At 37.4% G+C, this 13,016-nt stretch overlaps 1 protein-coding gene across 5 annotated transcripts in view; it reads right to left on the reverse strand.

Annotated features, from left to right (window-relative positions):
* Window positions 1-658: 658 nt before the first annotated feature.
* The window catches only part of PHKA1 (phosphorylase kinase regulatory subunit alpha 1), a 104,623-nt gene continuing 92,265 nt past the window's right edge, over window positions 659-13,016 (reverse strand). For all 5 annotated transcript variants that reach the window (XM_040999650.1, XM_040999649.1, XM_040999648.1 and 2 more), the window contains 4 exons: window positions 6,934-7,104; window positions 4,333-4,386; window positions 2,354-2,554; window positions 659-1,171 (listed from right to left, as the gene is read on the reverse strand). In XM_040999650.1, coding sequence (XP_040855584.1) covers window positions 998-1,171; window positions 2,354-2,554; window positions 4,333-4,386; window positions 6,934-7,104 — 600 coding nt within the window. In that variant the 3' untranslated portion in view covers window positions 659-997. The remainder of the gene's footprint in view (window positions 1,172-2,353; window positions 2,555-4,332; window positions 4,387-6,933; window positions 7,105-13,016) is intronic.

The raw sequence follows: 13,016 nt of genomic DNA on the forward strand, positions 1-13,016 counted from the left end.
GAAAGCAAGCAGGTGGATGAGACAGAGTCCAATAATACCAACAGAGTTCTCAGGAGAGCAGCAATAGACTGGACTACTGGATTTCCTTTGCTAAAGACAGGGGCCTCAGTTGTTCTCTGCTGTGTGCTGGTGCACTCTTCAGAGGTAAGACTTAGATGATCAAAGTTTTCATCAGAGAACTAGCCCCTCACTGATATCCATGTGTAAGATACTGTTACAGCTGTTCTCCTTTCCCTTCCTCTATGCAATCAGGCACCTGTCTCTGCTTCTCTGGGTTATTCTGTTTTTCCTGTTGTAAAGATATCTCTGAGTATCAAAGATCTTCATGAAATGTGATTTCAACTGTTAATACAAAAATCCTTATACATGCATGATACATTTGCGTTTGGTAGTTTACTATATAGTAGGACTCAGCGTTACGTGTACAGATACAGAGGCAATAATCGTAGCAGCAACAATTTGCCAGTCAATGTGAGTCAGCCTATGAGAGAACAAGGACCCCTTCCCCCCTCACCTGACAAAGGCACTTAGGATAGATATTTCTCAATTATGGCCTCATAAAATTCAACCACATAGTGTTTTCTCAAATTATGTCCCACAACCTCTACCACACATACACACAATAAAACCACAACAAGGAAAAGAAACCAAACTTTTAGAATAAATTATTATTAATACCTGCTCCCCAAACAGGAGTTAGAAAACTAAGTTGGTAACAGGTCTAGAGAATAAAAACACATGCAAACTTTTATGAACCATGAGAGAAGTCAAGCTGCTAAGATAGGCATGGTTGAACATCCACACATTGGAAGAGAGCTCTTAGAGTAGTGTTCACTTCTTATAAAGCAGTTAGCTTACTGGAGACGTTCTCTCTTCTCAGGAGGAATGGGATAGAGGAAAGAGGCAGAGTGGGAGTGATTAGGTGGTAACATTTCATGTCCATGCACAATCAACAACAACTTTCTAAGGCTCTTTCAAAAGCCAGGACCCAAGGCCTTCATTGCATGGCACAGATGCTATGGGGCAGGAATTCTTGCACGTAGGTGGCGGCTGCCTTGGAGAGGTAGGTCATGGTGCCAAACCTGCCACTGGGTGCACTGTCATACAGAAGAGTACAGATGCCAGATGCGGGATCCTTTGCCAACATGATATCATCTGCGCCAAGGGTTTTCTGTTTGTATTTTTTAAGGAAGGGGGAGAACAAAGAGGAAAGGAAAAATTACTGATCTCACTAAGTTAAGTCCTAATCAGTATAACTAAGAGCCTTCTCTCCAAACCAATTAATTAGTGCCTAGCTTGCCTAGCCAGAAAAGGGTCAAGATTACGCATGCAAAACTGAAAATGAGTTTCCACACATATGATTTCACTAGATCTCTAAATCACGATAATTACTATCATGTTATTGCTTCACATTTTTTCTCATTACAATACATTTTTGAAAGTAAATTATACAGTAATACTTAAATGAATTGTGTCTGTTAAGAGGCAAATGATAACATGGATCATAACAGTAGGAAACATATATCATAACAGTAGGATTTGGCCTGACTCTGTCTAGTACTATTGATTTCAGCTTGTATGTATTAATTCATCTGGTGTTTGACCATGATTTCTTTCTAAGTCAACTTCATGCGCAGCCCATAATCTTTCTAAGGCTAGAGTCTATGCCTGAGAGGGATCACACTTTTTTTCTGATACAGGTATTGACAGGAATACAGAATACTTTAAATCAGGACTGTCCAGGAAATTCTGGATACTTCTCTTTCACCTCACAGTAGGATTTGGAGATTTTCCTACTGACAACAGTGATGTCCTCCTTTTGCATTCTTGCTCATTCTGGGCAAAACTTGGAATACTTTTTCTCAATACTTGTATTTTTAATAGGATTAATTTATCAGAAGTTTTATTTTAAAATAAGACAAATGCAGAAATAGAAGTTTTCTATAGCTTTCATTAGGGAAGTAGCAAAAGTAAAAGTAAAGCAACTCAAGTATCTTTTTTTTCCCCCTTAATAGTCAGGATATGCTAACAAATAGTCTCCTATCAATTTCTCAGCACCATAAAAAGCATTGTGATCAGAAAACTGGAATATGTTATGAATGCCTCAAAGCTTTCAGGGAAAATAGTAATACATAAGTTCCAGGCAACTTAAGCATCTAACACAAACCACAGAATATATGATAAAAGACAGAAGTCATCCTGCAGCCTACTTCATTGCTGCAGATCCTATAAAAGAGATCCAGAAAAGAGCTATGATAGAGGGACAGGAAAGTGACATAGTCTTTATGAAGGGTTCTGAAGTACAGGTTACTGTCAAACAATTTTCTTTGAGGGGAAAAATAGGTTTATCTACCTGTTCTTGAAGGAACAGGTCATTGGCAATATGCACTATTTTTTCCACAGCGATGATGCTTCCAATGCTATGAATTTCAATATCTGCCAGCATGGTGAGAACAAGGATGGCTTCAACCAGAAGCTGGCGGTACTCTGGCTGAGGCACACGATTCAGGACAGATTCCACATGAACAGAGAATTTAATCTCTCCTGGAGTCATCTGTGAGAGAGAAAATAGCATACTGAGAGTCCATCATCCAGGAGGCGTCGCTCACCTGTTTTGAATGGCAGTAAACAACACAACAGCTGCAGGCAGTGCTTCAGCCCCCTTTAACTGAGTAAACTGGTTCAGTCTCTTTGAAAGACAATCTGGTAGTGCAGAACAAGAGTTATAAAAGTGTCAGTGCTCTGTAATCCATAATCCTATTTCTGGCAGTTCATTCTAAGGAGGTAATTCAAAGAATGGGGAATAAAACCTCCACTCTGTACATTAGTCATACATGTAAAACTAGAAGTAACCTAAACATAGGAATGTTTATATAAATAACATCATAGCACAGCATTAGCAACCAGATGAGTTTTTATGGAATCATTTAAAGAATAAAGGGAAAGGGAAAATTAATTAGAACTTAAAATTGTACATACATGACTATTAGAATTACATAAAACATCTAAGTACTATTAAAATAAAATAGATCTTAGGACCTGTGATGTCATTATAGGGTGAAGGGATGGAGGAATAATCATTGGTGAAGTTGTAATGAGTATGTGCTCTGAGCAGTGATGTGGACTTGGGATGCCATTTGCTAGTTATTTGATTTTGAAAAGTCTCTAAAATTTCCCCCTTATTTTTATTTATTTGAAAAGCAGAGTTACATAAAGAGTGAGGGAAATGAGGAGAGAGAGAAAGAGAAGGCGAGAGAGAGAGAGAGAGAGAGAGAGAGAGAGAGAGAGAGAGAGAGAAAGAGATCTTTCATTTACTGCTTCACTCTCCAGATGACCACAATGGCTGGGATTGGACAGGCTGAAGCTAAGAACCAAGAGGTACATCCAGGTCTCCCACAAGAGTGCATGGACCAACTTTTGCTTTCCTATGCACTTTGACAATGAGCTGGATCAGAAATGAAGCAGCTAGGACTGGAACCTACACAAATGTGGGGTGCCGGAGTCACAAGCAGAGGCTTAACCCTCTGTGCCACAATGGTGTACCCTCTATCTGTAAATTGAAGGAGATCATTCATTCTTTAGTTATCTCACACACTTGTGTTGAAGATCAAAATAAATAATGAGAGAGCACTTTAAAGATTTTTAAAGGTGCTATTTAGGTATGAGTGCATTATAAATTTGTTAAAATTCCAACTTTATTTAAAGACAAAGAGAACACAAATAGGGAAGATGGTGGATTTGGACCAAAAAAACCACTTTTTTTCCCACAAAAAGAATATGAAGGCTTCTAATAATCTATATCTGTGGTTTGCAATAGTGTTTTCCAATGGCGGTGGTGTATCAGAATTGTCCTATAGACTTTTTTCTTTAACCTACAGATCCTCAGGCCCCATCCCTGAAAAATTCTAATCCACTAAGTTGGCTAGGGGAGTCCAATTTGCTCAGTTTGTACAGTGAGAGATGAGGGTCACTGCTTTATGCTATAATGCTCTATAAGCACCCTAAAAAAGAGGTGGTAATGATAAGGATGGGGAAGGAACAAGAGAAGCCATTGATTCTCAGATTTCTATCCTTTCTGCCCTCTTGAACATTCACATAAGTCAGATGAATTTAATCGGTCATTAAAAGAAGCCATACTTGCGTAGTTAATGGGATACATAATTATTATATGGTATTTAGATTCAATTTAACAAATTCTTTCCTTTCTTCAAATGCATTTAATATTCAGTCGACTTATAAAGGCATAGGTCTGTTACTTTGAAAAGTGATTGCTGAAATATTTTGGTCAAGTGAGCAATCAGTCACATAAATGTGAAGGACACAGACTCTTACCTCTCTAGTGGTTGAAGAGGGAAGAACAAAACCTTCCACAGAAAGTCCATGACACTGCAAGGCAGAAAAATATGGTGACCTGTACAGCAGATATGTATTTATTTCTTTTTTTTAAAGGTTTATTTATTTTATATGAAAAGCAGGATGACAGAAGGAGAGGGATAGGGAAATATCTTTCATCTGCTCACTCCTCAAATGGACACAACTGCCATGCCAAGTCAAGGTTAGGAGCTAGGAATTCAGTCTGGGCTTCCTACATGAGTGACAGGGACCCAAGTACTTGCTTTGTAGGTATGTTAGCAAGAAGGTAGGTCCAGTACTTCAACATAGGGTACAGGCCTTACAAGCAGTGGTCATCGCACCATACGGGTTTGATCCGGAGACCCATATTTCTAGCTATACTTCACAGGGTATAGGCTGACCAATCACAAGCCAGCCAGCTGTCAAGAGGCCATATATTCTTGCCATGGGGACATGATCTTTAAGTGCCAAGATGCAAGGTTGGAGCATTGGAGACACAAGGTTCATCCTTTACTTGGGGGGTGTGGAACAGGTTAGGCCAGATCTTCCTGCTGGCACTGACAACCTGGAAATGTTCAGAGATACCTGGGAGGACATTATGTTGGATTCCAGTACAATCGTGCCTTCAGAAATATTTTAGGCTGCAGGAAATGCTCAAGGTATACACTTTCAAACCTGTGTATTACCACAGTTTCTATTTAAGCATTCAATTCCCCCATACATACCTTTATACTCCTCTATTTTTTCTCCATAGTGTTTATCACCTTTAAAAACCTTTCTATGTATTACCTATTTTGTGTGTTTGTTATTTATTGTTTGCTTCTTCCTGGTAAAATGCAAGTTCCACAAAGACAGAGACTATTGTCTGTTTTGGTCTTTGCTGAATGAGAAATGAGTAGAGTGCCTGGTACACAGATGTTCAACAAATACTATGCAAACGAATGAAATTTTAAGGTTCCTATTTGCTATCAGTGTAATCGTAAAGAAGCATCCAAAAAAAAAAAAAAACAAAAAAAACAAGCATTCGGAGTTTATGACTTCTTAGATTCTCAGTAAATCGAACACTATATGTTATAACAATCACAGATAAGGAGTCCAATGTAATAGGTTTACTGACTTTCCTAGACATTTTTCATTGCATAATACATATACCAAGCAACATTCTGCACAGAAAAGTATTAATATTTAAATGTACATGCAAAATGACTAGTGTTACACTCTGAAAGGAATACAACAAAAAACCCCAGAGGGTGTGTATTTTGCCTCTTAAATTGGGATGTCAAGTCTAGGTTTTGATTCTATCACAAAACATACAAACGCCAGTGGCTATAAAGGAAGCTAGCACTTTAGTACCCCAATTCATTTGATTAGCAACAGATGTATCATAATGTTCCATAGTGTCTAACTATGGCCCAAAGTAGAGAAGTGGTGATTTAAAATATTTAATTCAATGAAAAGCCACTAAACAAAATCAACAACAGGAAGGAAAAAAATAAATTAACAACACCATGAAGTTAAATAAATGCTACTGAATGACTAATGTATCGCTGAAGAAATGACACTCAAGAACCTTCTTAAAGATAATGATGCTACTCTATGATCTATGAGTCACTGAAGAATTTAATCAGAAGAAACTGCTTTGAAGAGATGAAACTAACAAAAACAAAAAAATCAAAATCGATGAGACATAGTTTCCACCGGTTTTTGTTGGTGAAATGTGTCTCCTGTAGGCAACAAGTAGATGGGTTTCGTTTTTTAATCCAGTCTACTAACTATGACCTTTGATTGATGAGTTTAAGCCATTTACATTCAGTGTTAATATGAATGGGTGGCAATTTGATCCTGTCATTTTAACAATGGGTTGTTCATTGATTTAGTCTTCTATTGTTATTTTACTGGGAGTAACTGTGTAATGGAGACTATCATATCTAGCAGCATGTTATTTAACTTTATGGCATAGTAAATTTCTATCTTTCTTCCTATTATTGATTTTGCATTGTGGCTTTTCATTTAAAGGGATGTATAGTAACTGTGTAGTGGAGACTATCATATCCAGACTTGAGGATACAATGCACTATGCATCTTTACTTCCAGACAGAGATGGACTCCCAATGAAATTGTTTACTGTATCTTGTCAATAGGATGCTGGACTCTCTGCCATTGTCCATTCCTGCAATGATGGACATGACTGCGTATGAAGAACTATACTATAGTAAAGATATAGGGTAACTCAGTGAGGATGAGGGAATTGGAGAGGGGATAAGGGAAATCCTAGGACCTATGGAGCTGTATCATAAAATAATAATAATAAAAATATATAAAATTAAAAAAAATGTTAGTACCAAAAAAGTATTCAAGGGAAAAAAATAAAATATCTAATTTAGAAACAGCACTACAGCAAAAACAGTGGAAAGAGACTAAACTGCTAATAATGCTAAAGTGACAAATCATTTGTTCCATTTAGTTTTCTTCTAGTTTTTAATGCAGTATGTGACACACAATTTCATCATCTATTCACTGAAACAGACCGAGGACTTCAGAAGGAAAAACAAACAGACATTCACAACGAGTTATATTTACTTTCTGTAAAACTTTCCACACTTTCTGATAAAATCCAATTGGGACTCTATTTAGTGCTCCATCCAGCCTTCTTCGCCGTTGCCATTGACCTTGACGGCTATCTTTAGATGTCTGTTGGTCAGGTAGACTAGGAAGAGATCCACTACTTGTAGTCATGGAGGTTCCGGGTGACTTGGGAGAAGTATAGAGAAAAGAATGTAAGTCTTTGTTTCTCTGATGAAGTATTATATCACAGTGAACAATAAATACACTACAGGATTATACAATACATATCAAGTGAAACAGTCAAGACAGAAAGCTTGCAAGAAGGGTAGCCGACTGAAGTATACTGGTACTGTTGCAAACTGATATAAACCTTTCAGATAATTCGCTGATACCTAACTTTCATTATCTGATTATAGCTGCTAAAATTCTACATGGTCTTTGGCTTAGTTTATTGCTCTCATAGGTGGCAAAACATTAGCTTTAATAAATTTAAAAGAACTGAAATCACACAAAGTATGTCTTTAACCACAGCATAATTAAATTAGAAATAAGTAACAGAAGGAAATTTAAAACCACTCATATGTGGAAATTGAATATTCTCTTAAATAACCAATGCACTGGAGAAAAAATTAAAAATACTGACACTAATGAAAATGAAATTACAACATATCAAAACTTATAGAATACAGCTAAAAGACAAATTTGTTATACATTTCAGTATTGGCTATGGCATTGTGGAGGAGGGGGTTAATCCTATGTAGGGTTCAAGACCAGGCCAGTTGGTTCATTTCTGATCCAGCTCCCTGCTAATGTATCTAGAAAAACAGTAGAAGATTGCCCAAGAATTTGGAATTTTGTCAAACATGTAGTTCTAGGCTCCTGGCTTTTGCCCGAGCCTGCCTCAGCCATTATGAACATGTGGGGAGTGAACTAGCAGATTGACAAATTTTTCTCTTTGCAATTATCTCTCTAATGTTTTGCCTTTAAAATAAATAAGTCTTGGGCCTGGCACTGTAGCCTAGTGGCTAAGGTACTCGCCTTGCATGCGCAAGCATCCCATATGGGCACCGGTTCATGTTCCGGCTGTTCCACTTCCCATCCAGCTCCCTGCTTGTGGTCTGGGAAAGCAGCAGAGGATGGCCTAAAGCCTTGGGATTCTGCATCCATGTGAGGACCTGGAAAAAGCTCCTGGCTTCTGGCTTTGGGTCAGCTCGAGCCCTGCCAAGGCCATTTGGGGAGTGAATCAGCAGATAGAGGATTTTTCTCTTTGTCTCTCTCTAAATCTGCCTTTCCAAAAAAAAAAAAAAAATCCTTTATTTTATGATAATGAAAAAAGAACAAATGGAGGAAAATAATAAAGATTGGAATAGAAAGAAGTAAATAGAGAACAAAAAAATAGTGCAGAAAATCAATTAAACCAAAAAAAATTTTTTTTTGAAAATCTGAAGAAAATGGGAAAGTATTTAGTTAGATGGGCTAACAATAAACAGAAACAAAATTAGGCACATGAATTCCGATCTTACAGATATAATAAGAAATATAAGGATATACTATCAAGCAATCATGTGCTAACAAATTATGTAACTTAGTTAAAATGGACACATTCCTAGAAAGACACAAATTATCCAATATGATTAAAAAGGAAACAGAGAATCTGAGTAGACTTGTAACAATTAAAATTATTGAATTAGTAGAAAATTTTCTACAAAGAAAAATCTAGGTACAGATGATCTTGCTAGTTAATTATACAAAATATTTGAAGATGAATTAATACTGATTTTGGTTCTTGACAAATTCTCAGTACCCTCCTCCCATTCCCCCATCCTTTCCCCCCGCAAAAATAGAGAAAAGAACACTTTTTAAAATTGTTCCTGATAGTTAAACAGACAAAAACATCTCAGGGAAATCCAGTAAACTGAATTCAGTGACAAAAGGGATTATACAACATGAGGAAGTGGGGTTTATTCAAGTTGTTTTGATATTTGAATATGAATTTTATATGTAATAGCAATATTACAATGGATAGAATCCACATCATCTTAACAGATGCAGAAAAAAAAAAACCCAATTTTAACTAAACACATGTCTTCTGGCTTTAAAAACAAAACAAAAACCCCAACTCAACAAATTAGGAATAAAAAGGAATTATGCCAATATAATTAAAGGTTAGACTTTTTTCCTTCACGAACTCACAGCTATAAAAACAAATAGCCAGAGCCTGACACTCTCCTAGTGTCAAAACATGAGAAGGATACCCACTCTCACTACTTCAATATAACTTTTTTTTAAAATTGGAAAGTCAGAGATACAGAGAAAAATATCTTCTGTCTGCTGGTTTACTACCTAAGTGGCTGCAATGGCTGGGGCTAAGCTGATCCAAAGCCTGACGCCAGGAACTTCTTCCAGTTCTCCCACGCATGTGCAGGGTCAGGTCCAAGGTCTTGGGCCATTCTCTACTGCTTTCGCAGGACACTGGCAGGGAAATGGATGGGAAGTAAAGCAGCTAGGATTAGAACTGGTGCCCATATGGGATCCTGGTGCTTGCAAGGCAAGGACTTTACTAGACACTAGGCTACTGCACCTGGCCCTACTTCAATGTAACTTTATACTGGAGGATCTGGCTAAGGCAATTAAAGCAAGAAAGGATATCCAGATGGGAAAGGAAAAAGTAAGACTATATCTGAAGATGACATGATCTTGTGTACAGAAAATTCTATGGAATTCACTAAAAAGTCATAAGTGAATAAAGTTAGAAAATACAGGACCAGTAACAACCAAATTATATTTAAATAGACATTTCACCAAAGATGATATTGAAATGGCCAACAGATATATACTTATATGTAATGGAATAGCATTCAGTCTTAAAAACAGAAAAAAAAAAAAATCATGGAGTAGGTACTATGGTAAAGTCATTGGCTGTGGTGCTGGTGTCCCATATGGTCTTCAATTTGAGTTCCAGGTGCCTCACTTCCAATCCTGCTCCCTGCTTATGTTCTTGGAAGCCACATAGGAGATGGCCTATGTGCTTGGACCCCTGAACCCATGTGGCAGACAAAAGCTTCTTAGCTCTGGATCAACCCAACTTCAGGCATTATAGCCATTTGGAGAGTGAACCAACAGATAAATGATCTCTCTCCCTGCGTCCCTCTCTCTGTAATTCTGTCCTGCATATAAATAAATTAATTTGGGCCTGATGCGATGGTTCAGTGGCTAAATCTTTGATTTGCAAGTGCTTGGAACCCATGTGGGTGCTGGTTCATGTCCTACAACTCCATTTCCCATCCAGCTCCCTGCTTGTAGCTTGAGAAGACAGTGGAGGACAGCTTGCACCCATGTAGGAGACCTTGAGGAGTCTCCTGGCTCCAGGCTTTGGATTGGATCAGCTCTGGCTGTTGCAACCACCTGGGGAGTGTGCCAGTGGACGGAAGATCTTCCTGTCTCTCCTTCTCTCAGTGAATCTTGTCTGCTATTCCAATAAAAATAAACAAATCTTTAAAAATAAATAAATGTAATTTTTTTAAAAACAGAAAGAAATCGTATAATATAAGAAGGTCCTGATGCCTGGTTGGCCCAGTCCCAGCCAGTATGGCAATTTGGGAAGTGAACCGGTGGCTGAAAGATCAATCTCTCTCTCTCCCTCTGTTCTTAAAAAGAAAAGAAAAGAAAAGTAAGGAAACCAAAATGCAAACAAACAAGCAAGCAACAACAACAACAACAAAAGAAAGAAATGGGTAAAGGATCTGAATAACCGTTTTTCCCCAAAAGAATAAATACAAATGGCCAACAATCATTAAAAAATTGCTAAGGATCACTAGTCATCAAGAAAACACAAAGTGAAACCATAATAAAATAGCTATCATTTCACTCCAGTTAGACCAGCTACCATACAAAATATTAAAAAAAATGTTGGAGAGAATGTGGAGAATAGGGAACCTCATAGCAATTATGAAGAACAGTATGGACATTCCTTACAAACTAAAAATAGATCTATCACAATGATTTATTTCTCACTTTTCAGTATATATCTAAAGGAAGGGAAATCAGTATGTCAAATAGATGTCTGCACTCCCGTGTTCATTGTAGAACTAATCACAATAGTCAAGATATGAAATTAATGTAGTTGTTTAGTCAAGATAGGAAATTAATGTAGTGAATGAATGGATAAATAAAATGTGAGATGTATATTTGCATAAAGGATGCTATTTCAGCATGTTAAGTGAAATAAGCCAGACACTGAAAGACTATGTGTTCTTTTGCATGTGTGGACATTTTAGTCTGAACTGAAGACAGTGATTACTGCAGGCTGGGATTGTGGGAGAAGGAAGTTGGGAAAACATGGTCAATTAGAAGAAGTAACAGAAGCAGTCATAGACTAGAAGAAGCTAAGTAAGATACAAGTAGTAAGTTCTAATATTCTACAGTACAGTAGGGTGGTTATAATTCATATTATACATGGCATCAAGAACTAGAATAGAGAAGCTGCAACTCTATAAACACAAGGAAAATGTGAAGAAAGGAAAAAGCTAATTGCTTCGCTTGATCAGTTTTGTGTTACTCCCACAACTAACTGTAAATTGTTACATGTCTGTTTTATTAATAAAAAAGAAAACAGTTAAGTTGGACCATCAACCTTACACTACACACAAAAACTGAACCGAAACAGATCACTCTTCAGGACTGCTAATCCTGAAAGGCCCTGCTTACAAGGTTGACTCATGACTGATACCTGGAATCCTGGATTGAATGAGGGCTTTTAGTAAATTGTAACTGTACATACAACTATATGCTGAGATCTATGAGTTCTCTGAGTGAATCACTGAACATAAGAGTGGCCTTGGATACAACAGCAATGTAATCACAACTATAGACTTAAAGAGCTAATAGAGCTTAAAGAACTACCTGACCCAAAAGGCCAAGAAGCGATATAGACTTCTAAAACTATAAAAGTGGTAGAACAAAAACAGCATGAAATATGTGTGTTTTGTTTAAAGTCTTCTTAGATATGAAACCAAAAACATGAGCAACAAATCAAAAAAGACAGAAGCAAGCATTTGACACAATAGTTAAAATGCCACTTGCGATGCTCATATCCTATTTTGATAGCTTGGTTTAAGGCCCATATCCTCTGCTTCCAAGCCAGCTTCTTGTTAATGTGCACCCCGGGAGGCAGCAACTTGGGCCCCTGCTACTCATGTGGGAGAGCAGGAGGAGTTCTGGGCTCCTGGGTTCAGCCTGGCCCTGCCTGTTTGGTGCAGGTATTTGGGGAGAGTGAACCAGATCCCAATTTGTGTCTTTCAAATACATGACAAAGACAATTATAAGGGTTGGTAAGGATGTAAAGAAATTGAAACCTTCATACATTGCTGTAGGAATGCAAAATGACATCTCTAGAAACTTTTTGCAGTTTTTCAGGATGCTAAACATAGTTACCTAGCATATGAGTGAGCATTTCTACCCCCAGGTACATATCCAAGGGAAATTAAAGTATATATCCTTACAGAAAGCTATACATGAAGGTTTATACCAAGATAAGATCCAAAAAAGTGGAAAAATAAAACTCAAGATGCCTATCAATTGATGAATGGATAAATAAAACATGCATCAATGTAATGGACTATTATTATTCAGCAATACAAAGCATGAAGTTTTGATTCATGAACACTGAAAATTTACACCAAGTAAAGAAATACAATGGAGAAAACATAGATTCAAAAAGAAATATAAAATAGAAAAATGTCTGCTTATGGCCTGGGAAAGGAGCAGAGGGTGGTCTGAGTCTTTGGGACACTGCATCCACTTGGGAGACCCAGAAGAGGTACCTGGCTCATGGCTTTGGATCAGCTCAACTCTGGCTGTTGGGGAGTGAACCAGAGAATAGAAGACCTTCTCTAACTCTCCTTCTTACTGTAGCTCTGCTTTTCAAATAAAAATACATTTTTGAAAAAAAAGAAGGGGAAATATCCTCTGAGAAAAAAAGCTTTTCCAAGTTTAATTTGGGATGTTACCAGTCTAAATCACCAGCTATTGCTATGCAAAAGAAGAATGTACTCCCAAATATTTCTATTGGTAAGTGATTATCATAATGATCAGTCAAG

Source organism: Ochotona curzoniae, unplaced genomic scaffold (assembly GCF_017591425.1).
Source record: "Ochotona curzoniae isolate NIBS_2020 unplaced genomic scaffold, NIBS_Ocur_1.0 scaffold_1852, whole genome shotgun sequence".
Lineage (NCBI taxonomy): Eukaryota > Metazoa > Chordata > Mammalia > Lagomorpha > Ochotonidae > Ochotona > Ochotona curzoniae.